Source organism: Scleropages formosus, chromosome 23 (assembly GCF_900964775.1).
Source record: "Scleropages formosus chromosome 23, fSclFor1.1, whole genome shotgun sequence".
In the NCBI taxonomy this organism is placed as follows: Eukaryota; Metazoa; Chordata; class Actinopteri; order Osteoglossiformes; family Osteoglossidae; genus Scleropages; species Scleropages formosus.
Genome location: NC_041828.1, coordinates 3,774,470 through 3,800,000, shown reverse-complemented (window position 1 = coordinate 3,800,000; position 25,531 = coordinate 3,774,470). Strand labels below are relative to the sequence as shown.

Sequence of the window (25,531 nt, the reverse complement as noted above, 5' to 3'; positions counted from 1 at the left end):
TTCCCTGACCCGAAGGCGTAGGGAGATGACCCTCTCATTCACCGGGGTAGACTCCAACACATGGCGGCTGAACTGGGGGGCTATTAATAAGCCCACACCAGCCCGCCGCCTCTCACCTTGGGCAACGCCAGAATAGTGGAGAGTCCACCCTCGATCGAGTAGAGTGGTTCCAGAACCCAAGCTGTGAGTGGAAGTGAGCCCGACTATATCTAGACGGTATCTCTCAACTTCCCGCACCAGCTCAGGCTCCTTCCCCGCCAGTGAGGTGACATTCCAAGTCCCAAAAACCAGAGTTGGCGCCCGAGGTTTGGGTCGGCCGGGCACTCGGCCCCGACCACCGCCCAAATCACAATGCACCGGCCCCTTACGGTTTCTCCGGCAGGTGGTGAGCCCACCGAAGTAGTCCAATATTAAAGGTTAAATAAAAGTGCAATGTGTGCGGTGTTGTGCGGGGGGGATCTGAGCAATATTCGGCTCAATTTGTGCTCCTTGTGCATGCAGTCCAGTCTGTACTCTCTTCTTATTCTGGTTAAGAGCTTGAATGGCCTGCAGGAACAAGCTCCTCTTTGTTCTTTCTCTGTTGACCTTCAGGGAGTGAAAACGCTTTCCTGACTGCAGCAGGGACAAGTGGCTGTTGTTCGGGTGGCTGAGGTCTTTCACTGTCTTCCTGGCCTTGGTCCAGCACCACCTGCTGTAAACTGACTGCAGTTCAGGGAGTTCAGTGTGGATGATATGCTGAGCTGATCGCGACACCCTCTGGAGAGCCTGCCTGCCTGTCCTGCTTGGTGCTGTTCCCAAACCAAGCCGTGATGCTTCCCGTCATGATGCTCTCGATGGTACAGATGTAAAAATTCCTCAGCACCCTACAGGGCAGTTTGAAGTCTCTTAAGCGCCTAAGATGGTGAAGACGCTGATGGGCCTTCTTTGTCAGGGTGCTGATGTGACGTGACCATGAGAGGTCCTTTGTGAATGGAACACCAAGGTTGTGGAAACTGTCCACCCTCTCCACTGGGGCCACGTTGATCTTAAGGGGGTGATGGCTCCTGTCCTGCTTCTGGCTGAAGTCCACTATCAACTCCTTTGTTTTGCTGATGTTCAGGATAAGGTTGTTCTCTGGCACCAGTTGTCCAGGTTCTTAATCTCCTGCAGGCAGGCCTTCTCATTGTTATCAATGCTTAACAGTGGTGGTAGAGTTGGAAGTGGCCACACACTCATAAGTGTACAATGAGTACAGCAGGGGTGCTGGGCTCCAGCGCTCAGGGTGAGGTGGGGGGGTGAAATGTCTACCCACTCGTACTACTTGTGGTCTGGCTGTAAGGAAATTTCACAGGGACGGGAAAACTCCCAGGTCCTCCAACTTCATTATGAGTTTGGAGGAAATTATAGTGTTGAATGCTGAACTATAATCTACAAACAGCATTTTAACGAGCGATTATGACGATATGCAAACTAATGGGTCCCGGGTGTTCATCACACGAGTAGCTGCATAAAACGTTATCTGAATATTGACAATTCCAAATCACCTTCCTAGTAATTTGTTTTAGATGTGTATATAAACCTTTACATTAAATTACAGGAGTAGCTGTGTAAAGGTTTATCCCTGCATGATCTTAAAGGTATAGTGCATGAACATTTACACCTTAAGCGATCGTGGGCGAAGCGAGTCTTGAAGCGGTGAGTTTTAAGACCCTTTTTAAACGTGGACAGAGATTCCTCAGTTTTGAGTGAGGGGAGAGGTCATTCCACCATAACGGAGCCAGAACCGAGAACCTTCGTGCATTACCTTTCATGTGTGGGACCACCAAGCCGGCAGATGTGGAAGAGTGAAGCAGCTGATTTCAAGGGTGGTATCGGCATTTGGAATCTGTTAACTCCTAATTTGAAGTCGAGAGAGTGAAGTGAAGCGTGCCATCATTAGTTTTTGATTTTCCAGCCTACTCAGAGAGGTGGCAAAACATTACAGTGGCCATGTGTGGCCAAATCAACTATTTAGTATATTCTTAAAAAAAATGCCCTGGTGAGCTCAGGAACACCAAAAGGCCTGGAAGGCCACGGATAACGATTGTGGTAGATCTTAAGGATTCCTTCCCTGGTAAAGAAAAACCCCTTCACAACAGTTGACCAACTCAAGAACACTCTCCAGGAGGCAGGCATTCCTCTGGCTGTCAACAACCAAGAGGGGAGTTCACCAGACTTAATAGTTTCCTGCAATTTGTAAATCATTAAGCCTCAAAAACAGCATGACCAGATTTGAGTTTGCCATAAAACAGCTATTAAAAAAAAAAAAAAAAAAAAACTCTACAGTTCTGGAACAACATCATGTGGACAGATGAGACAAAGGCCAGTTTGTGCCAGAATGATGGGAGGAGAAGAGTACAGAGAAGGGAATGAACTGCTCATGATCCGAAGCATGGTGGTGGTAGTGTCATGGCGAGGGTATGTCTGGCTATTGGTAGAACAGGTTCCCTTGTATTTATTGATGATGTTACTGCTGACGGGGGTGCGGTGGCGCAGTGGGTTGGACCGCAGTCCTACTCTCCGGTGGGTCTGGGGTTCTAGTCCCGCTTGGGGTGCCTTGCGGCGGACTGGCGTCCCGTCCTGGGTGTGTCCCCTTCCCCCTCCGGCCTTACGCCCTGTGTTGCCGGGTAGGCTCCGGTTCCCCGTGGCCCCGTAAGGGACTAGCGGTTCTGAAAATGTGTGTGTGTGTGTGTGTGTGTTACTGCTGACAAAATCAGCAGGATGAATTCTGAAGTGTACAGGGCTACATTATCTGCTCAGGTTCAGCCAAATGCTTCAAAACTCATTGGTGATTAATCAGTTTTGCTGAAAAATGATCCGAAGCATACTGTGAAAGCAGCTTGAGACTTTTTTTAAGGCAAAGTGTAATGTTCTGCAGTGGCCAAGTCAATCACCTGACCTGAATGTAATTAAACATGCATTTCACTTGCTGAAGGAAAAAATTCCCCAAGAATGAGCCAAAACTGAAGACTGGTGTAGTGACGGACTAGCAGAGCATCACCAGAGAAGAAGCCCATCTTCTGGTGACATCTATGAGTTCCAGACTTCAGGCAGTGACTGATTGCAAAAGGCTTGCAACCAAGTAGAAAATGACAATTTACTTTGAATGTTAGTTTGTCCAATTACTTTTCAGCCCCTAAAATTGGGGGACTGCATATAAAATAGGTTGTGCTTCCTACTACTGTATAAACATAGTGGCCTTTTCTTAACATGAAAGAGGAGTCATAATCTTTCCAAGCAGTGGGAACTTTGCTTCTAAACCTGACTTTGCTCAATACGGGATATAGAATCTCTGAGGCAGCCTTATTGTCCCTAAAGAGTGGTGTTTTGTGTTCAGCCCTTTGCTCGAGTGAATTGGAATGAAGGGGTCAGGGAGCCAGTGGTTGTTTTTCCTGAGAGAAGTACTGCTGTTTTCCAAGGAACCTGTTTGGATTTCAGCTTCCACAGCTTCTAGGTCCGAGTTCTCACATGCGATCACTTTATTTAGAATCCCGGATACTTGACAGTGCCAAACTACATTCCACAATATGAGCACAAAAGAAAGGAAGACTCAAAGACCAGAGATTCTTTTATGGTCAGTTATTCTATTATTAATAGGCTGCATGTACTCTACCATCCTAAGAATTTTGCAGATGTTTTTTTAATGAATGAATGGCAACGTGCTGAAATGTGAAACTCAGAACAGGAAAACGAGCACAAAAGTTGGCACAACGGTAGATCCAGCTCGAGACTTTTCCCAAAAGTAAGCACTAACCTAACATAGTCCATCCCATCCCTTACAGCTTTCTACACCGAGCCCCTTCTCACCATCCAGAGGCACAACACCAGTGTTACCTTTCGCTATGACAGTAAGGGCTACCCAGCGCCAGAAGTGCAGTGGGTGGACTTCACGGGCCAGAATCTCTCCCACACAGACGTCGTTAAAGCCGACACGGACGGAGAGTTGTTCCTTTTGCATACTCATCTGGTGCTGGAGGCCCAGCCGAAGATGAACTACACCTTCACCCTGAAGAACAGGCTCCTCGGCCAAGTCATAAAGAGGCCTGTGGTCTTCAGCGGTGAGGATGTCAGAATGTTCCTGCTGCTCATGACCATTGTGCTCTCCCTTGCATGCTTGCCCATCTGAGTGTGTGCCTGTTGATTTTAGCCCGCCGTTGATGTGTAATCCCACCAAAGTCCATCTATGACCTCATTTCCCACATCAGCGTCTAGATGCTGTCTGAAACCCCAGGATATTCATCTACTCTTCCCTATTACGTCAACTTGCCGGTGAATTGAGGGAATACACTGCTGCTTGAAAGTACTTGAACCCTCTAGGGATGGTCATTATTCATGTATACAATGCTAAAGTAAACTTAGAATCTAAATGTTAAATCTTAAATGTATAAAATGTAAATGATTTACACACCTGATTCTACTTCCTGCATTTAACCAATGTAATGTGAGGGTCACTTTTTTTTTTTTTTTTTTGCACCTGTGCACACCTATTAGCCCTATGTCAGATAAGACTGCTCATTAAATAACCATTTTATGGTTAAAAATGAGGGACATGAGGGTTTTGTATATTTTCAAGCAGCATTGTACATGACATGTTTGACCCAGGAGCACCACACAAGATTTTTGTGTTCACTTTGCAAATCTAAGAAAGCAGCTCCACCACCTCCCACAAACTTTGCTGGTGTGCTACAGAAATTAAGTTATATCTCATTATATGAATATAACTATGTTGAAACTTTTACCGTGTTTTCTTTTTTTTAGATGCCATGGGATACTGCACTGACAACAGCTCTCATTGGATTAACATTGTTCTTATTTGCTTCGTTCTTCTTTCATTGGCATGTAATATAATCTTACTTTGTATCATGCGAAAGAAAAGGTAAGGAAAAAATTTTCAAATGTCTTCATGACTAATGATGGGCTGGGAGTTTTCTGAGCAGTGAAGAAAATTTGTATTCTTTGGTGTAAAATTAACTTTTTCTTTCTTATTTTTATTCAGAATTTTGATGAAGCATCCAGAGAATGGAAGTATTTAAAAAAAAAAAATAAATATTTAAAAACCTTCAATTACAGGATGTGTGTATATATATATTTGCTTCAGGCAGAGAATGTTTATTTTAAATTTGACAAAATAGTTTGCATAACTTCCTGAAGGCTTTTCGAAGAAGAGGGAGAAGAGCGTTACATTTATTAATTTTTTTTTTAGATGCTTTTCTAGAAGCGGTGAATGTTTCTATATAGCATTTAGCTGACACCTCTATCCAAGGCAACTTAAAATGCCCAATTTTATGAACACCTTAGAATAATTCCACCATGTGCTCGGTAGAACAATGTAACACACATGCAATAAGAGCAATTTAGTCACCAGTTCATCTGAAAGGTGTCTTGGATTGTGGGAGGAAACAAGCTTCTGGAAGAAACCGCCCATGAACATTGGAGAACATGCAACCTCTGCACAGACTGAGCAGTAATCCAGCCTACTGCCAATGATACAGCTCAGGCACTATGAGGTACAAGCACTACCTGCTGTGCTACCCTGCTGACCACAGGACAGCCTGAACTGCCAAAGTCTTTGGTCAACCTCATCATGACTCCATCACTGTTCATTCTACATCTTCAGATACAGTCAGCCGTCAAGTCTGTTACTGTGTAAAGAGCAGTAATTTGTCTTTTGATTAAATATGGTATGTTACATAGAGGTTACCTCTTGACAGTTGTATAGCTGGAAATGAAAATGTACTTCACTACCTTTGTGTAAATGAGTAGCTGTTTGCGGAGAGCGGGCCATTCACATGGCACTGATCCACGATGGCACTGTTTTACACCGTATGTCCACTTGTGGTTATGGCTTGACTTCATTCGCAAGCTATGTGTTGTCTTTATTTACACAATTAGTTTACATGTGTCTAGGCAGCATAATCGACAAGCAGGGTGGGACAGACGTCAGAGTCAGAATAGGCAAGGCAAGGGCAGCTTTCCTACAACTGAAGAACATGTGGGGGTCCAGAGGTCCAGAGTTCTGACAGTTAAGACCAAGACCCGAATTTTCAACGCCAACGTAAAGTCAGTCCTACTTTACGGAGCAGAGACCTGGAGGACCACCGTCACCACCACAAAAAAGATACAGACATTCATGAACAACTGTTTGGGACAGATTCTCAGGATCCGCTGGCCCGTGATCATCAGCAACCAAGAGCTATGGCAGAGATCAGGACAACAGCCAGTAGAAGATGATATCCTGCAAAGACGCTGGCGATGGATCGGCCATACGCTGCGAAAGCCAGCTTCAAACACTAGAAGAGCCCTCACATGGAACCCCCAAGGCAAGAGGAAGCGAGGCCAGCCAAAAAACACATGGCGACACCACCTGCATGCAGAAGCCAAGAGGATGGGCCACACCGGGGGAAAACTGGAAAAACTGGCCCAGGCCAGAGATGCCTGGAGAGCCCTTGTTGACAGCCTATGCCCCAAGAGGGGTGGTGGTGGTAGTAGTAGTAGTAGTAGTAGTAGTAGTTGTTGTTGTTGTTGTTGTTGTTTACATGTGTGCTTTTCCCTGTGCTCTCTATCCTGTTTTATATTGTGTTTGCTGTGTCCTCATTAAGTATTTATTTTTTTCTAAACCAAGTAAAAACCACACTTTTATTCACTGACCGGTCAAGCAGATAAGACCATATTTTTAATAGAATGCATTGTCTTTCTATGAGTTACTAAGTAACTTTTATATTTATCTGAATCGACATTTCAAATCATCTGTTTATTTTATTTATATGGCATTCGCAAAAAGTGATGTGGTGATGTTAAAACCATAAGTTAAGTGTTGTACTCTGGGAGAGAGATGGGTTAAACTGAAGTAAAGATGTCAAGCATCCTGCATAGCTGATGACAACTTGCATTCCCCCATGAATACGTTCACAGTGCTGACAATAAAGTGACAAAGAGGATGATTGTTCCCATGGAAAAGTACGGGAGGACAGGAGAAACAACTGCTGTAATGATCTTGTATTGTGCAATGTTAATGCACTAAAAATGATGATCTTTTTTGTTCAGCTCGGTAACTTTTACCACTTTTAGCTTTACCACGTTTAACTTTTTAACAGTTGAACTTTTAAAAACTTTTCAACGGTTTAAGGTGGGTACTTTGCTCAAGGGTACCCCATCGGGAATCAAAGTTTGGTCACTAGAATCCGATGGTAGTGGTAGTAACCACAACACTCCTTGGTTCCTCTGGATTTCAAAGGTTACAGTGGACTATGAAACGTTAACCACGATTATCCTGGAGAGGAGGCATTATTTCACAGTTGTATAGGGAAGAACGCGGAAGTAATTGTAACTTTTTTTCCGTTTTTTCAAAGAATGATTTCAGGCAGGGGTGATCCCATATTTTAATAATGTGTCACTACCTGAAAAGAGCGTTGTATTAAAAATAATAATAATAATGCTGTCTTTGTATGGACTATTTCATCTAAGTGGAATGTGGTCTAACTTGTAGGTAAAAACAAACTCTAGATGTTGCTATCCCACGCTGTCTGCTTCTATACAAAGAACAAAGAAATGTCAAATGTGAAAGAGCAAATTTGGTTCTTTCAATACATCCTTACACCTGCTGGTAATGTGTATGATTATTACACATTAAATGTAAAATATAAAAAAACCTGTTATGTGTTATATTTTATTTCCACCTGTTGAAAATGACAAGAAACCCTGTGGTACCATGTGGCGTTTGCTTTAATTGGAAGTGTGCTGTACAGTGGTTTTTCTGCTCACTGATGCAAAATGAAAAACAGCTGGGTTTGAAGTAACACGACTTACGGGGTTGGATTTCGGTAAATGGAATTGCGATTCACACAGAAAAGGGTTGAAAAATATTTCCAGTGGAAGGCCAGAGTTATTGTTTTCACTTGCCATTCTAATGAAATGTTCCACTGATGGGACCATAAAAGAAGGCAGAGCAAAACATTGTTTAGAGATTACTAAATATGAGCAGGAGCTCTATGTGCACATATCTTGTTCATTCTGGGTTTCGGTACACGATCCAGTCATGTCAAGGAAGCCAGTCAAACACTCTGTGTGTAAACAGTAGGTCAGTGATTAAAGGTCCAAGTCCCGCCTCCACTACCCTTGAGCAAGGTAGTTATCCTGGAAAAAAAATACTCCGGTAAAATTACCCAGCTGTATGGGTAATTCCAGCAGATGGAAAATAACACTGGTCAACAAAATTTTTAACTTTTGTCCCACAAACTAAAATATGTGTATTTGTAGTACTTTTTACGCTGAATTCAAATTTGTTTTCAGAACATTTCTGTCACGGAGGGTTTACAAGTTACAAAGCAATTAAGTTTTGAAAAAAAATGTATATTACTCATTCATAAATAAGGCTGTCATTACGCCTAAAGTATGTACAAACTTACTTGTAAAATGTACAAGTGGATGCTTTTTGGCTCTATTTGACCTCAAGAACATCTCTCCAGTGTCCAGCGATAATCTGCCAACACATTGGGACTCCGCTCGCCTTGGTCCCGTTTTTCCACATCCAAAATGTCTTGGTGAAGCCTTTCCCCTAGTCAAGCTACTGTACATCACAAACAATGAAACAAACAATGGAAATAGCTGTGTTTCGTAAACATTTTGTTTCAAATGCCCCATATAGTACTGGTACCAATATACTCTACAGTATGATATCTAAATATACTGGAACATAAAAACTATGGGCAATAGAAAACTTCTGAAAACATATTTTATTTCAGTGTGCAAAATATATACAAATGGGCCAAAAAAAAAGCCTGTTCACAAGTGTAACTATATATCTGCCGGGCTTCCAGCGACCAGATCACAGACACAGAGCAAAAACACCCGGACTCTGTTATAATCATTCTCGGGGACTTTAATAAAGCAAATCTCTCCCGTGAACTGCCAAAATATGGACAGCATATTACATGTCCCACCAGAGACAGTAATATACTGGACCACTGCTACACCACAGTAAAGGATGCATATCACTCTGTTCCACGGGCAGCTTTGGGGCTCTCTGATCACTGCCTGGTTCATCTTATACCGACCTACAGGCAGAAACTGAAATCAGCTAAACCTGTAGTAAGGACTGTTAAAAGATGGACTGGGGAAGCAGAGCAGGAATTACAAGCCTGCTTCGAGTGCACCGATTGGAGTGTTCTTGAGGCTGCTGCTACTGATCTGGATGAGTTAACAGACTCTGTAACATCATATATCAGTTTCTGTGAGGATATGTGCATCCCTACCAGGACTGGTTTAACATAAAACAATGACAAACCGTGGTTCGCTGCAAAACTCAGACAGCTTCGTCAGGCCAAAGAAGACGCCTACAAGAACGGGGACGGAGTCTTGTATAAACGGGCCAAAAACACACTGGCAAAGGAGATCAGAGTGGCTAAGAGAAACTACTCTGAAAAGCTGAAGAAACAGTTTTCAGCCAACGATCCTGCATCAGTGTGGAAAGGGCCTGAAAGACATCACAAATTACAAGACACCATCCCCCAGCACCATGTCAACTCAACAACTAGCCGACGATTTGAATGAGTTTTATTGCAGGTTTGATAAACCCTGTCTCACACCCTACATCCATTCAGACCCTCTCTCCACGAATCAATTAACACCTCCAGTAACCCCCACCTTCCCCCCTCCTGCACCTTTGATCTGCGAAGAGGAGGTGCGTCGGGTCTTCGTCAAACAGAAGACAAGGAAAGCACCAGGCCCAGACGGCGTCTCACCGGCCTGCCTAAAAACCTGTGCTGACTAGCTGGCCCCTATCTTCACAAAGATCTTCAACAGATCACTGGAGATGTGCGAAGTTCCTTCCTGCTTCAAACGCTCCACCATCATCCCCATCCCAAAGAAACCCAAAATCACAGGACTTAATGACTACAGACCTGTTGCCTTAACGTCTGTGGTCATGAAGTCACTTGAAAGACTGGTGTTGGCCTACCTGAAGGACATCACTGGACCCTTGCTGGACCCCCTGCAGTTTGCTTACCGAGCGAACAGGTCTGCGGATGATGCAGTCAACATGGGACTGCACTACATCCTGCAACATCTGGACAAACCAGGGACTTATGCGAGAATCCTGTTCGTGGACTTCAGCTCAGCCTTCAACACCATCATTCCACACCTCCTCCTGTCCAAATTAACCCAACTCTCTGTGCCCACCTCCATCTGTCGGTGGATGACCAGCTTCCTGACGGACAGGCAGCAGCTAGTGAGGCTGGGAAAATTCTCATCCAAGACTTGCACGATCAGTACTGGCGCCCCCCAGGGATGTGTGCTCTCCCCACTACTCTTCTCCCTGTACACCAACGACTGCACCGCTAAAGACCCCTCTGTCAAACTCCTGAAGTTTGCAGACGACACCACACTCATCGTCCTCATCCGGGACGGTGACGAGTCTGCTTACAGACAGAAGGTTAAAGAGTTGGCTGTCTGGTGCAGTCATAACAACCTGGAGCTGAACACGCTCAAAACAGTGGAGATGATTGTGGACTTTAGGAGAAACACCTCAGCATTATCCCCACTCACCATCATGAACAGCACTGTGGCAACAGTGGAGTCATTCAGGTTCCTGGGCACCACCATCTCACAGGACCTGAAGTGGGAGTTCCACATAGACTCCATTGTGAAGAAGGCCCAGCAGAGGTTGTACTTCCTTCGCCAGCTGAGGAAGTTCAACCTGCCACAGGAGCTACTGATGCAATTCTACTCCGCAGTCATTGAGTCCGTCCTCTGCACCTCTATAACTGTCTGGTTCGGCTCAGCTACGAAATCAGACATCAGAAGATTACAGCAGATAGTTCGGACTGCTGGAAGAATCATCGGCACATCCCCCCCAGCTCTCCAAGAACTGCACTCGTCCAGAGTCAGTAAAAGGGCTAGCAGAATCATTCTAGACCCCTCCCATCCAGGCCACTTCCTCTTCGAACCCTTGCCATCTGGCCGGCGCTACAGAGCACTGAGCACCAGGACAGCCAGGCATAAGAAAAGTTTCTTTCCTCAGGCCATCTACCTCATGAACACCTAAATCTCTCCCCTAGAGAGTAAACCAGTGCAATACATAATGCTATTTATATTTATAACTTTTTATCACATCATATCTCTTCTCACACTCCCATGCATTTGTAACTAGTGACTATTTTTGTATATAATATTGGGTACTGTATATTTTTATATGTTTTTCCTCCCTTATTCACATACTCTATCTTCTCATCTATCTTGCCACTGTCATTCTGTCTGTGCTGTGGAAGTTCCTGTCACCAAGGCAAATTCCTTGTATGTGTGAACATACTTGGCAATAAAGCTCGTTCTGATTCTGATTCTGATATCTAAAAACAAAGCTAAAACAAAGGGAACTGGACATGCATAAGTTTTCTTGAAGACATCTCACTACTCATCCAAGTAATTTCTTCAGTTCTAAGTGATAGGTAGGGAGTTTAGGTTTTTTACTTGGAACATCTGTGGGTGGAGCCCACTTGAGACTCACATGACTGGGGTCTGTTATCAACCCAACAATAACCTGCAGTTAGAGGATGTTGTTCAAATTATATTGGGTGACGTCCGATCTTTCCACAAATTAGTGGTACTCTGACGACCCATTCATGGCCAGAAACTCCAGACTCTAATTTAGAACTGAAGAAGCCACTTGGCTGAGTGGTGAAATGGCTTCAAGAAAAGTCATGCAAGCCCAGTTGCCTCTGTTTTACGATATACCATGACCAGGATTATTGAGGACCATCACAGACAAGTGTAATTATAGGTGGCTTAACATTGTTGCTTTGGGGGGAGCATCGGGTAAATGTACATCTTGGCCTAGGGCCTAGGAGCCAATTATTCAACTTGGAGGTAGTACTTTATTTCATTAAACCCAAAATCAGTGACAGGGAAACGGCTGTGTTTGTGTGACCCAGTCTTCCAATGGTGGTGCGGTAGCCATACCTATTCACTGGCTACGATGATGACATGAGAATCATCTGCCTTCAGTAATACTATGTGAAAAGCCAGTGGTGGCACTAGGGGGGTGTGGGGGGTGCGGACCACAACTGGTGACACCGAAAATGACTGTCTAGAAAATTTTTGCGCAGTGTTTCAACAGAAATGTATCACTTTTTGTAAAAAAAAAAAATATCCCTGTAGTTAAAGAACAAAAACATGTTTTGTAATAAAGCTCAGTTTACATACATCAATATACCACCAAGGATAAAACTCTGTGCTCATTTACTTTTTTAGCCTTCTTATAATGCGCTCCGCATATAGCGCTCACCAATTACGATGCAATTACAATTACAATTACAGTGACGCTTCGAATCACGTGGTTCCGCACGCGCTCCGTTTTTTTTTTTTTTGCAAGCGCGGCTGATTTTGTATAGTCAATGAATTTGTCATATTTTCTGGTGTTTTAGCTACAATAATATTGTGGTAATCAGTGTTTGTGGACCTATTTCAATAACATTAAAATAAACAATTCCGATTTAGTCCTTAAACGTTTTTACTACGAGTTCTGTGTTGTTTTCTTACTGAATTCATTTTCACTTGAACCACGAAACGCATGATACTGTAATTTAAAGGTGTAATTTTTAATTTTGCTAGTTGTTTATGCCACTACTGCCATCATTATTATAAGTGATAAAGGGGAATTTCGATTTATCAGTAACAGTACAAAAAAACATGAATAAGGATTCTGTATGGTCTGGGAGAGAAACGCAACCTTAGTGAGACGCTTCCTCAACACACAGCTGAGTGCAAAGAAACGCACACATCGCACTGAGCGCGTCACACTGTACGGACTACACACATGGCGGACTTTGTTTCGCCAGCCGTGATATAGGGTGACGTCAACCGTCGGCTCCAAAGCTCATTGGGCCGAGCCAACCAAGGTTTTCCTTCTGATTGGACACAGGCGCTTCCGGGAGGTAGTGACGCAGGCTGTGGGCATCGGCGCGAAGCTCTGCGATCTAGCCGAACAAAGAAGTGTCTCGACTCGTTTAACTCTATTTTTCTCTTAGTGGTTTGTGTTACCGCTTGCGTCGTGATGGCGGATAAAGAAGGTAATTCTTTATCGGTTCGCCCGTTGTTTAAAGACATGTTAATGCGTTTTCACTGGAATTTGGCTACAGTGTGCGCCGGTGGACTCGGCCCGGCGCCGGTGGCGGAGCGCGTCCCGCCAAACGCTGTTAGCATTTAGCTTAGCTAGCATAGCGCATTAGCATGTTGAAATAGGCACAAAAAGTCCCCCAAACCTTACTGTTTCACCTCAGTGTAATACCCATGATTGATACTAAGCCGTGATAGCATATTTGAGTCATCAGTAACCGAGGAGTAATGCATATTAGGAGTAGGCATATAATATGGCATCCATAGCTAGCACACATGCAATGAATGCGTGTCGCTGCTAAATAACCTCAAAACAGATTTAAATACATACTGTATTTATATTCATGTGGCGCATGTGTGATGTGCTTGTTGTTTTGGGGATTAAAACAGGCTTTCATGCCTCAGAAAATGACACGGCTGGGCCTGCAGTGCTGCAAAAGTTAAGCTGGGATCAGTTTCACTGTAAGCAGAGCAGAAGTTTAAATTAATTCCACATAGTTTTGCAAACAGGTCAGGACTCTGCACGTTTTTACTCACCCGGGTTCCAACCCTGTACAACACACTCCCGGTAGACTCAGACTGTGTGGTGTGTTTCATTGCTGCACTGCAAATTAAACACTTAAAGCAGCAGGATAAAAAGCTTGTCTGTGACTTTAAGAATCTTTGCACTGGAACCCAGAACTGTCTGGCAGGAATGCTACGTCTTAAATGCTGTGTTTGTTTGAGCCCCTTTCCGGATCTGTGATTCCAGCAGCATTTGACGATGCCGTGGAGGAGAGAGTCATAAATGAAGAGTACAAGATCTGGAAGAAGAACACGCCCTTCTTGTACGACCTGGTGATGACCCACGCGCTCGAGTGGCCCAGCCTTACGGCGCAGTGGCTGCCGGACGTCACCAGGTTGAGATTTGTGCAAATAAATTAAACGTTGCGTACACGGAATTGGTGCATCCAGAAGGGTGGATCGTGGGATGTTAATGGATGCCTTGTGTTCTCCCTAGACCCGAGGGGAAGGATTACAGCATTCACCGTCTGGTGCTTGGCACACACACGTCAGATGAGCAGAATCATCTGGTCATCGCCAGCGTGCAGCTGCCCAACGATGACGCCCAGTTTGATGCCTCTCACTATGACAGTGAGAAAGGAGGTGAGAATCATCCGGTGTGCTGTGTGTTCCCATGCATTACTGGTGCACATAATTGCACTGAAGCCCTGGGCTTTGACTGGGTCTCGGTACTGCGATGAGCTGCTGAAATGGATGCATTTTTTGGTGGAGAGATCACTGGACTGCTTCAGGAGTTGGATTAAAATTAAAGGCCTGCCTTTTTGGGAACCCACCAAATCCCCATGAAGGGCCCTCTCTTGTTTCATTACTCAGTATTCTTCTTCCTACAGAGTTTGGTGGCTTTGGCTCAGTGAGCGGGAAGATTGAAATTGAGATAAAGATCAACCATGAGGGCGAGGTGAACCGGGCCCGCTACATGCCTCAGAACCCCTGCATCATCGCCACCAAGACTCCCACAAGCGATGTGCTGGTGTTCGACTACACCAAGCACCCGTCGAAGCCAGGTACTTCCGTCAGAGGCCTACTGGACTTAAACCACCATCGGACACTCTTTTCAATGTGGCGCTTCCATGCAGCATTGAAGTTTTACATTCCTCTAACACTGCTTTTGGGCGTCTTTATGATTTTTTGTGGGATCACATTTCAGGGACCTGTGTTTTTTAACACACCTGCCCTGCCTGTTTTTCCAGATCTTAATAAAGTGTTCATTGTGCTGATTGTTTCAGGTGCACGCAATACAATCTTATCTTCAAAGTGCATTTTGCCTTGTTTTTGTCTGGTGGCTTGATCTCCGCTTGATGGAAGAATTCCTCGATAAGAGACCGTGACAGCTTCATCTGCAGTTTAGATGGTCCTGCCCTGCAGTGAACTGAGGTGTGACACGGGACTGCTTTGTATTTGTGTCACGAATTGTAATCCTTTCTGCTGCAGATCCTTCTGGAGAATGCACCCCAGACCTACGTTTGCGAGGACACCAGAAGGAGGGCTATGGCCTGTCGTGGAACCCAAACCTTAGCGGCTGCCTCCTCAGTGCCTCTGATGATCATGTAAGACCCTCCCCAGTTCGCTATCCTGCTCTTAAGCCATCATTTTCTAAAGTGCCACCCAACAATCTTTTTGTTTCTCAGCAAGCAAAGCTGCCTGGAGACCTTAGGATTGTTGGACTTTCTCTAGTATAGCTGTGACTTCTAATTATTTGTTTGGGTGTAATTGCATTATTAATTAATAAAATCTACAAAAAGGAATTTCTGAGCAACTCTGTCACCTATAACATTCATGCAAGTCTTCCTTGAATTGTTTTTGTAACTGCAGGATTGAAGGGCCCTTTTATCTTGGTGACTGTATGGTGTGTCTACTGACATCTTATGCCTTATACACGTTCAGGCTGCCCTGTTCTATGTACCGTGTCATTGTCATGCTACAGATGTGTGACCTTAGCATGTAAAGGGCTAATTGGGCTCGATACTAGAGAAATATGTAAGGAGATGTCAAATAGTAAATTTAGAACACCATACACAGCTGGGGAGGGAAAACGCCACACTCCATGTAAAACTCATATACCTGTTGGCCTTCCTTAATCCTCTAGACCATCTGCTTGTGGGATATCAGCACTGTGCCGAAGGAGGGCAAGGTGGTGGATGCCAAGACCATCTTCACGGGACACACGGCCGTGGTGGAGGATGTCTCCTGGCACCTACTGCATGAGTCGCTTTTTGGCTCTGTGGCTGATGACCAGAAGCTCATGATGTAGGCCTGCGCTCCACATCAGTTCAAACCACATCAGACTTGTGTACACATAGCAGGGGAATTGCATCATACAACAGTATTGTTTTGTTTGTTCTTGTTTGGTCTGCATGAATTGCTCTTTGCTTTTGGGTTGGGTTCTGTTTTTCGGTGAAGCAGGAAGATATATCATCGACACATAGGTGCACCTCTGCATTACGCTTTGTCTTGCTTGTAGCTGGGACACTCGATCCAACAACACCTCGAAGCCCAGCCACGCTGTGGACGCCCACACGGCAGAGGTTAACTGCCTCTCCTTCAACCCGTACAGCGAGTTCATTCTGGCCACTGGCTCCGCGGACAAGGTAGGGCGAGAACGATCGTTACAAATGTGTGATGGGCTTTCTTCGCTGTGATCCTACGGGAGTCGAGAGGGCTGACAAAGGCTTTTCTTTCCCTTGCAGACCGTGGCTTTGTGGGACCTGCGGAACCTGAAACTCAAGTTACACTCCTTTGAGTCCCACAAAGACGAGATCTTCCAAGTAGGTCTTTGTACAACAGGCGTTTTAATGAATGTTATCAGTTTAAGGCGTTAGTGGACGTTCCTACTGACGCCATCGGTCCAGCTTTAGAGGACAGCAGCGCTGTGGCCACTATGGGGGTTGACGGGTGTTTTGCTCTACCTGCAGGTTCAGTGGTCACCTCACAACGAGACCATTCTGGCCTCCAGTGGGACAGACAGGCGGCTCAACGTTTGGGACCTCAGGTGTGTGCTCCTTGCGTCTGTTATTACCGAGGCTCTTTCCCAAAGCGTGCCCAACTACAACATGTCCGACGTCGCAGACCCAAGTGATGGAACCGGGCATCGGACGTGGTGTGGTTGGGCACGTTTTGCCTTGTGGCTCCGGTACAACTCTTCAATTAAAAGGCCCTTTTAAACCCCTTGTTTAGACACCAGCTCCCACTCACCTCTTAGAGATTTAACAGAACTGCCCTTTCTGATTTTATTGTTCAACTGTTGAAGTCTATCACCTAATTCATTTTTAGCTCAGTCTAAATTTTCCCTGCGAGCAGTAAACAAGTTCAATTAGCAGGTCAGGGCTTGTGTTTGTAACCTTGATGTAAGAGCAATGTTTTCTCCATGTGTTGTACCCTCTACGGGAATCTTAGCAGCGCTGAGTAAAGGCTCACAGAACACTTTGGAATACAGAATCTAACACTGCTGCTTCTTCCGCCCGTCCCCAGTAAAATTGGTGAGGAGCAGTCACCAGAGGATGCAGAAGACGGACCACCAGAATTGCTGGTGAGCGAACTTTTTTCCTATCCACTCTCCTTCCCTTGTCAGTGGGTGTTGCGGGTTAAAAGAGCAGCAAATCGTCTCCCTTCTTCAGTGGAACAGTTGATGAAGCGGTGTCAACCTTTTCTCTTAGTTCATTCACGGGGGGCACACGGCAAAGATTTCGGACTTCTCTTGGAACCCTAACGAGCCCTGGGTCATCTGCTCCGTGTCGGAGGATAACATCATGCAAGTCTGGCAAATGGTGAGTCCAGTCAGAAAAAGGTTTCTCTGTTCTGACCAGTTAACTCGGAATGCTGGGAAATAAGTTTCCAGCCCTGACAGATTAATGTGCTGCTTTTGTTCACTTTCAGGCAGAGAACATTTACAACGATGAAGATCCAGAGGGGGCGGCCGATGCCGAGGTCCAGGGCTGAGGATTCAGTTGGACCCTTGTCACCCAAAGTCCTTTTTTTTTTTTCTTTTTTTTAAAGGACATCGTGAACTTGGCATGCGTTGCCAGTCCGATTCCATCACCCACCCACACTTGGAAGAACGAAGGCTTTTTTTTGTATTTTTTATTTATTTTTTTCTCCCTTTCAGTGCAAAAAACATTTTATCTGAAAAATCCATGAAAATGGTTTTCTATCATAATGTAAAAACATTTTTTAAAGAAATTGGCTAGATACTCAAGATTGAAAGTAGCTGACTGTTCTGTTAATATATGTTGTCATGATCTCCTCCAGCGCATACTTGATATTTAAGCTTTGCCGGTAATTTCAGATGAACTAATTTAAGTAATGTAAGCGTGCCCTAGTGTTGATAGACAAAGTGCAGCCTGTTTCTCCTGCTCGTGTCACAGTTGGTGAAGCACAGCCATTGTTACCTCCTCCTCAGACCTTCGAGTGTCTGCATTAAATGTTGCCCTTTTGTCAAGTGACTCACACACTTGCGGGCTCAAAGGTTTTTGTATGGTTCATCAGCAGAGCTGAGCTCAGTGTTAAAGTTGACCTAATGTCCGACCGCCCCAGTGAGTGGAGACCTGGCCTGGAAAGTCTATCTGACGCCCTATTTACTGCCACTTCACTCTTTACTTTCTGCTCTTTCACTTTGTTCCTTCTCCTTTCCCGTTACTGTGATTTCCTGCAATGTCACGTTGTTCCCGCACACACACACACACACGCACACACATACATTCCCTTTAAAGGTAATTGTAAAAAGTGCATTCTCAATAAATGTGTTTTGTAACTAAATCGGGAAACATGACTCTTACAAGTCCTTCAGAGGTTTTTGTTACAGGTGGTGAAAGCTGCTCTGCCAATCGTTCAGTTTCATTTGTTTCTCAAAGTCCAACGATAGTTGGTATAAAATTAATTGACAAGGTTTTTTTCTTTTTTTTTCCTTCCACATTTAAAATTGGCTTAATGTGTATAATATAGGGGAACACGAGGCCGGATTGTGCTGTGCCCCCCACCCCAACGCACTGCTGTTGTTAATTGTTCCCGTGTATGGAACACAGAGTGAAGCATCTGTATTCAGACTCAGAATGCCTGTCTAATTCTTGTGTTGCACAAAGGATTTTGGAAGAATACACGGCAGTGTTCTCAGAACTCCCTCCAGAATGGAATTTGTTTTGCAATGGGGCAAACGCCATCCCCAAACACCCCACGGGGTCTCGTAAGGATGTTTCAGCCTTTGCCGCAGTGCTGAATTGATGGCAGTCCCCTTCTATGTATATACCTCGAAAACGAAGTGTTGCTCTAACTCTTGCCCTTTGAATTCACAAGTTTTCTATTGTTGAAAAGCTCTTATGTCTCCTTCCCCTGAGCAGGATTGGCATTCCTTTGCACTTGTGTCATCATTGGAAGCTGGTCTGGGAGATCTAGATGTTGGGAAAAAAAGCGCAAGCATAGACTATTACCGCCACTCTCCCCAGGGTTCTAATAGTTCTAGTATAAATGTTTTTTCAAGTGCTACATGTGTTTTTAAAAATTGTGTCGGTTGCATAACTACATCCCGCAACGGTGGGTGGAGCCGAACTTTGGGCAGAATCAAGTCCGGGCAGGTGCAATGTTTAATTTTAGTCCTTTTTCCAAACCATTACATCACTGACAGTTGGTGCGGCACTTGCCTGTAGAGGCCCACTGCCTTCTCGAGGTTTTTCTTCACAATGTCGAGCTCCTTGTTTTTCCTCAGCTGAACATGAAGCTCTGTTTTCAGCTTCCGGCTGCTCTCCTCAAGGGCGTCCAGTGTCTCCTATTAGTGGGGAGAGAAATACGTGAGCTGCGTACCAGCGCTCCGTCACTCCTTTTCTTTCTGTCTCTTGTCGTTCCACTTCTCATTTGAATGAAAACACTGGTGCCTCGCAGCTCCTGAGCTGTGGGTTCAAATCTAAGTCAAGTCTGGGGATTATGTATTTTCTTCCACTTTGCCTGGGTTTCACACTGGTGCTCGGGTTTCCTCCCACAGTCCAAAGATGTGTTTCAGGTAAACTTAAGCTGAATTGCCCTTTGTGTGTGTGTGTAGTGATGGACTGGTGTCCCGCCCAGGGTTCACCACCTTCCAAGATTGGCTTTGGCTCACCATGACCCTACACTGGACAAGCTGTTATTATTGATGGATGGACATTTAAATACTTCGAGCGTTTCTACCATCTCTAACCCTAAAGCTGGGATGTCCAGTCCTCTGAGGTTAGCAGGTCACCCTTCTTCTCGATCACCCCTGACCCGTAACCCATGTGACCCTCAGCCTCGTACCCGATGCTGCTTTGCGTTCTCCTCCCTCTCCTGGTGCATGAGTGCGAGCCTCTCCTGCAGGCAGCTCCTCTGGAGGGCCAGTCTCTGTGCCTCCTCCCTCAGCGGGCCCAGCTTGGCCCTCAGCTCCCTGGCCTCCTCCCGGCTCCTCCTGGCAGCCTCCATGCCGGCCTCCCTGCGCGAGAGCAGGGCCTGGAGCTGCGGCTCGTACCGCTCCTCCAGTTCTTTCACGCCGCTCCGCAGCCAGCGGCTCGGGTCCCGGGAGGCCTCCAGGCAACGGGACATGCCGCAGGAGGCCTGGGACGGGTCGGCTCCGCTCACCTGGCTCCGGAGGTCATTGAGGCGGTTCCGTTGTTCCAACTGCAGCTCCGTAAACATGTTGGTGAGACGGAGCAGCTCCGCTTGCAGCGTTTCCTGGAAAAGCAACGTTTAAGGAGAAACGGGGAGTTCTATAGATGGAACATATCTAAACCAGTCTAAAGTATAGACTACGAATGAGGGTGTGCACTTGTTGCAGAAGTGGAGAACGAACCACTGAGACATGTACTTAATATTTTGAACTCGCTGCGGGGGGAAGGGAGCGTGAGACTATATGCCAAGAGCTCTAAACAAAAGCTGACCAGAACTGAACCGTTTGTACCTGTGTGTGGGGTGGGGGGTGTCTACCTGCGTGACGGCCGCCTGCTCCACGTCACGTTGCAGTGTCGCCATGGAGATGCGGCACTGGGTGCACTCCCTTATGATGCCGAAGAGCTTCATTTTGATCCGGTGCGCCTCCTCCCTTAGGCTCCGCCTCTGCAGTTCAGCCCGGGTGAGCAGCGCCCCTGCTTCACCCACCTCGACTCGGAGCCCCCGTACTTCCTGCTCCATGGGCTCCAAAAGCTGCAGCAGCTCCTGCACGAGCTTGTCCCGACACCGCTCCAGGTCCCCTACCTGAGCTATGCATGCTTCGAACTGCAGCCCCAGCTCCTCCATGAGGTCGTCACCTGCCCCAACCCCGGAGAGCTCTTCCTGTGCCCTTGTCAACGGGCTCCTGGCAAGCTGGGCTTCAAGCCCATGCCCATACTCCTCCAGCTTGGTGCTCATTGCCTGCAGGCAGCCCTCAAGCTGGGGGTCCACTCCACTATAACACCCCCTGAGCAGGACCTCCACCTCCTGGAGACACTCCTCAAACTGGGCACTCAGGTCATAGAGGGAGCGGCCAGAGTGCGCGTGCGCTTCGTCCACGCAAGGAGGCTCGTCCGCATCTTCTTCGATCCGCAGGAGCTCGGGATCCGAGCCCTCGCCGCTGGATTCGGAACCGGTCTCCGCATCACGTCTCTCGCCGTCGGAGTTGGGCTTCGCGGTGAGGGCGCAGCTCCCGGCGTGCTGGAGCCCCGCCCCCTGCTGCGTTACAGAAGTCGGTTCCAGCCGGCCGGTGGCAGCTTGGCTGTTCATCACCCATCTGAGAAAAGGGCGTTTATGTAGAAGTGAAACGAAATCCGTGCCTTGTGGCAACGTGTAATTGCACGTTCCACACCCTCAGAGAGCAAACACAATGAGAACAACAACGGCAGGATGCCATTAGTAAAGGGTTCCTGCTTCACCAACAGCCCATGCAGGTTTCTGGTCCTGAACATCCTTCTCCAGTGAAACAGCGCGGTTTAACCGTAGGGTCTTCATGATTTAACCGATCTGACCGCAACAGTATATTTTTCCAGCAATTACACTATTAAGATACTATTGTACTAGATCGTAAGGTACGGTACGAGTCGTTTAGTGTTATAGACAACAGTTCGGTGCTTGTATTAGATCATAATTGTTTTAACGGGCAGAATCTAAGCTGCAATAGTTACTGCGGAATGGGCAAGCAGCCCCAATTTTCTCAAACGCAGCAGCTGGCATCCGTCGAGCAGCTGCTGCCCTTTAGTGATGGAAGCCCAGCTCTCCAGGAGCCCGAGCAGCTATTGCGTATTTGTGCTTCTAAGTCCCAACTCATACAGCATAGCACCGATCGACTTCTAACGTTTCCCGCACGGAGACATTTATCGTGAGAGACTTATCGCGTTTTCCCAAAAAATTCATTTTCCTTTTGACTTCCTAGGAAGCCCACTTGAACGGCGAGTCTCGGAAGCCACGCGGAGGCCGTCGCGTATCGAAATGTTCTTTAAACAAATGCGGCACGAGCTCTAAACTTTCCGCTAGGACTGCGGAGGCTGAACTTGGTGAACCGCAGCGACGTGGCTGCTGTGGGCAACTCACCCGAGTGCTGGATGCCCTTTGATACTTTCTTCTTGGCGCTATCCAAGGAGCGATTGAGGGTTAGGAAGGAAGCTCTATGTCTTTATCACAGCCCTGCAGCTCCAGGGCAACGGTTACTCTGTTTATAAATACACCCCAAAAGCTTTGGGGTTGCCAGTGTTTAATCTGTCAGCTGCAGCCGGGGCCGCCACGTCGAGCTAAATGACACGCTACCCAGAATCAAAAGGAATCTGGCTGGGGAGTGGTCTCTCATGGGCTGCTGACATCATCCACGCCTTTAACGGTTACTCAACCCCATATTTGGGCAGGTGAAGGGGTGACAGGAGGAAGCTCGCTGGGGGTCAGTGGAGCCGGACTGAAACACGAAGCCGTACATTACGAAGGGAGAGTGGAGCTACTTTGCCTCGCTATTTTCTCGTTCACTTCAAAACATTTTCCTTTTTAGATTTACATGAGTGAATTCCTTCAAAAGGCATCATGTGTATTTTGACCTCAACGCAATACTCGCTGCAGCTCAGCATCGTGGCCCTTAAACTTGCTGTAGTTTCAAGTTTGTCAATCTTTTCGTCAACCGTTAAACTACGCAGTTTAAGCTCATTTCTGTAACGACAATATAGACTTTGTCGACATCTAGCGGAGACACAGTAGAAAAGCAGGCGAAAAAACCCATTTTCAACGAGACTTATTGAATGGCCACTAGGGGCCGCCAAAACATCGATGCGTTTATTCGCCAGAATTATTTGAATTATCTATTTTCAATCGCTAGATGGCGCTACTTAGCAATAAACAACAGCTCAAAAGCATCGTTTCTTCGCCATGCTCGTTTATGTTTACATTTATTTATTTAGCAGATGCTTTTCTCCAAAGCAGTTTCCAGTGAACTCTATGTAGGGTTATTAGCCCACACACCTTATTCACCGTGGTAACTTACACTGCTAGGTACACTACTTACACTGGGTCACTCATCCATACATCAGTGGAACACACATACTAGAGGTGAACCTGAACAGCATGTCTTTGGACTGTGGGAGGAAACCAGAGCACCCACAGGAAACCCACAAAGACACAGGAAGAACATGCAAACTCCAAAAAGACCGATCAGGGATCGAACCCATGTTCTCTCACACCACCCAGGCGCTGTGAGACAGCAGCGCTACTCACCATGCTGCTCATTGTCTGTTACATGACACCAAATAGACAAGACAAGAGAGGCTTTATTGTCATTTCAACCATATACAGCTGGTACAGTACACAGTGAAACAAAACAGCATTCCTCCAGGACCACGGTGCTAAATAAAACAACACAGTTACCTACACAGACTTGTGTGCAAGACTTGTGCAGACAGTGCTAGACATTTCAACAATTACTAAAACAGGGACAATGGGCACAATAATGGACAGTTCAGCATCGACCAGTGCGCAAGTTCCAGTGTCAGTCCAGTCCCTGGTCTGGAAATTGTCTTTTCAAATAGTGTCCAAGCAACTTGTCAGGTATTGGTGGGACAGAAAAAAAAAAAAAAAAACTAAAGCTGTTTGGTGTTCGTAATTCTAATAATCGCTGACCTTTGATCAAACCGAAGAAATCTAGTTTAGACATAATGAAAACACACAATATTACTTAGACAATTTCAAGCTAGAATTTTTACAAAACATTCTGCTTTATATTAAGGAATCTTTATAAATTTATATGAATAAATTATATAAATTTATATATTTTTGCTTTTATCATCTCACTACTAATACAAAGTTTGCTGAGTCTGACCATGGGCTATACACCCCCACTACCTAATAAACTAGTCATGCAGTCACTGAAATGAAATGAAACTGTCATGACTACATCTTCGCAAGTGCTTCTTGTAGGCGTTTAGGATTTGTGTGGTTTTGTACAGCATTCTGTGTAATAATCCATAAACATTTTTAAAACTGGGTTGCAATAAGTATAATGAAGACCAGTGTCCTGGGCCAGCAAGAATCCAGAGCTACATAAATAGTGGGCTGGACTCTTTAGGTACATGTGGAATCTTTAATTAGAAAAGGGACTCTGAAGTTGAGACTCAATAATTAGACTTTCTGCTGGAGGACTGAAGGCCTCCTTGTAGGATGTCTGTGTTGAGCCTACTGGGGCTTGTAAGTGCCGGGGAAAAAAGAAAAGGTGGTCTTGTCTCAGCGATCGAGACTGCGACTGTAGTACCAGGACTGTGGATTAATAGATCGTGGGGGATAATCCTGAACGTGAACATTACTTTTGGAACGAGATGAACCTGCTTTGTATGCTCAGAAATACACATGTTCTAAATTTACATCTTTGCTTTATACACACACACTTATACATGCAAATAGTATATTGTTAATTTATTATGGATTTTAAACCTTTATACAGTTGGACATATTTATGGGAAAAATTCATCTTCACCGAACGTGTTTCAGCAGGGTCACTTGTAGGACTTGAACTAGCAAACCTTTCCATGGGGGCTACTGCTGCCCTCAGAGCGCAACAAATACATCATCATAAAAATGTACATCTGTATTAAGATGTAAAGAATAAAGCCTTTGAATCCCCTGGTGTTCGGCTATCCAACTTTTACACTACAGCTGACACATTAATGCCTTCTATTAGTCCTGAACACCTCTGTGTCATTCTTTAATCCAACGGTATTTAGATTTGGCCCAAAGAGGCTTTTCATTGTCCTTGTGCATTTCAGCTTTTAATTAAACTAATTACTTTCCTCACAAAAGTAATTTAGTTTTCTCTCCCAGAGCTGACATTGCTGGCTTTTTTATAGTGATTTGGAGCATGCTGAGACTCTCGAGGACCTCGGTGCTGCTCCCGTGTTTTTGTCTCTGAGCCGGAGCCTGGTTAGCGCTTGGCTGGGAGCACTACTGCGAGAGTGATGAGTTGAGGAGGACGTGTTTTGTTGTTACATAACTCCTTCCTGCCTCGGTTGGCAGTCAGGTGCATCCCCTGCTGTACCAGTGATTGCTCAGATTCCCCCTCCCCGGAGAGAGTTGACCGGGGAATGGCGCTAGTTGAGGTCATATGCTCGACACCACACTGAACTTATGACTCGATGTGTCGGTAGTGCTGCTGTATTGTCAATACTCAGTCAAATGCAGTTCATGCCGACACGCTCAGGTGGTACTTTTTGCACCAGGGTCCATCTTTGTCTGCACTGGGATGTATGTTGATGCTCTTAAAGGACCAGTTGTAGCTTTGCCAGAGCTTCTGTTGAACACCTCTACAGGGATGAACCGGTATCTGACGACCAGAACACTGAAGAGGCTGAGCACCATATGTTCTCCATTATGCCATCTTGTTTGTTTATACAAAAAAAAAGGAAATTGGTCGACC

The 25,531-nt window shown here is 45.6% G+C and overlaps 3 protein-coding genes across 4 annotated transcripts in view; 2 read left to right on the top strand and 1 right to left on the bottom strand.

The window, feature by feature from the left end:
• Window positions 1-6,139, top strand: part of LOC108938856 (CD276 antigen-like) — a 12,636-nt gene extending 6,497 nt beyond the window's left edge. The window contains exons 3-5 of the mRNA XM_018759820.2: window positions 3,801-4,076; window positions 4,777-4,894; window positions 5,015-6,139. Coding sequence (XP_018615336.1) covers window positions 3,801-4,076; window positions 4,777-4,894; window positions 5,015-5,051 — 431 coding nt within the window. The 3' untranslated portion in view covers window positions 5,052-6,139. The remainder of the gene's footprint in view (window positions 1-3,800; window positions 4,077-4,776; window positions 4,895-5,014) is intronic.
• Window positions 6,140-12,929: 6,790 nt separating this feature from the next.
• rbbp4 (retinoblastoma binding protein 4) lies at window positions 12,930-18,462 on the top strand. Of its 2 annotated transcripts, none has more exons than XM_018759940.2 (12): window positions 12,930-13,079; window positions 13,877-14,024; window positions 14,126-14,271; window positions 14,520-14,693; window positions 15,121-15,236; window positions 15,776-15,936; window positions 16,151-16,277; window positions 16,377-16,454; window positions 16,602-16,678; window positions 17,158-17,215; window positions 17,343-17,453; window positions 17,563-18,461. In XM_018759940.2, exons 1-12 carry the CDS (start codon window positions 13,064-13,066, stop codon window positions 17,623-17,625), a joined length of 1,275 nt encoding a protein of 424 aa, XP_018615456.1. In that variant the 5' UTR covers window positions 12,930-13,063; the 3' UTR covers window positions 17,626-18,461. The 2 variants fall into 2 exon arrangements, with proteins under 2 accessions (XP_018615456.1, XP_018615457.1); XM_018759941.2 differs by having other exon boundaries at window positions 12,950-13,079; window positions 13,880-14,024; window positions 17,563-18,462.
• Window positions 17,648-22,386, bottom strand: sync (syncoilin, intermediate filament protein). The gene is made up of 5 exons (XM_018759939.2): window positions 22,183-22,386; window positions 20,608-21,385; window positions 19,945-20,355; window positions 19,320-19,444; window positions 17,648-19,070 (listed from the first exon to the last, which is right to left on the bottom strand). The coding sequence occupies exons 2-5, from the start codon at window positions 21,376-21,378 to the stop codon at window positions 18,980-18,982; spliced, it is 1,398 nt and encodes a 465-aa protein (XP_018615455.2). The 5' UTR covers window positions 21,379-21,385; window positions 22,183-22,386; the 3' UTR covers window positions 17,648-18,979.
• Window positions 22,387-25,531: the final 3,145 nt, after the last annotated feature.

Bases quoted from the DNA above. Each gene is read 5' to 3' on its own strand.
- sync (XM_018759939.2), bottom strand. From the start codon at position 21,378: ATGAACAGCCAAGCTGCCACCGGCCGGCTGGAACCGACTTCTGTAACG. The intron at 20,356-20,607 runs GTAGACACCCCC...TTGCTTTTCCAG, and splicing joins AGCAGGCGGCCGTCACGCAG to GAAACGCTGCAAGCGGAGCT. The intron at 19,071-19,319 runs GCAAGTGCCGCA...CCCAACATCTAG, and splicing joins AAGGCAGTGGGCCTCTACAG to ATCTCCCAGACCAGCTTCCA.
- rbbp4 (XM_018759940.2), top strand. The intron at 14,272-14,519 runs GTGAGAATCATC...TTCTTCCTACAG, and splicing joins CTATGACAGTGAGAAAGGAG to AGTTTGGTGGCTTTGGCTCA. The intron at 16,455-16,601 runs GTAGGTCTTTGT...CTCTACCTGCAG, and splicing joins ACAAAGACGAGATCTTCCAA to GTTCAGTGGTCACCTCACAA.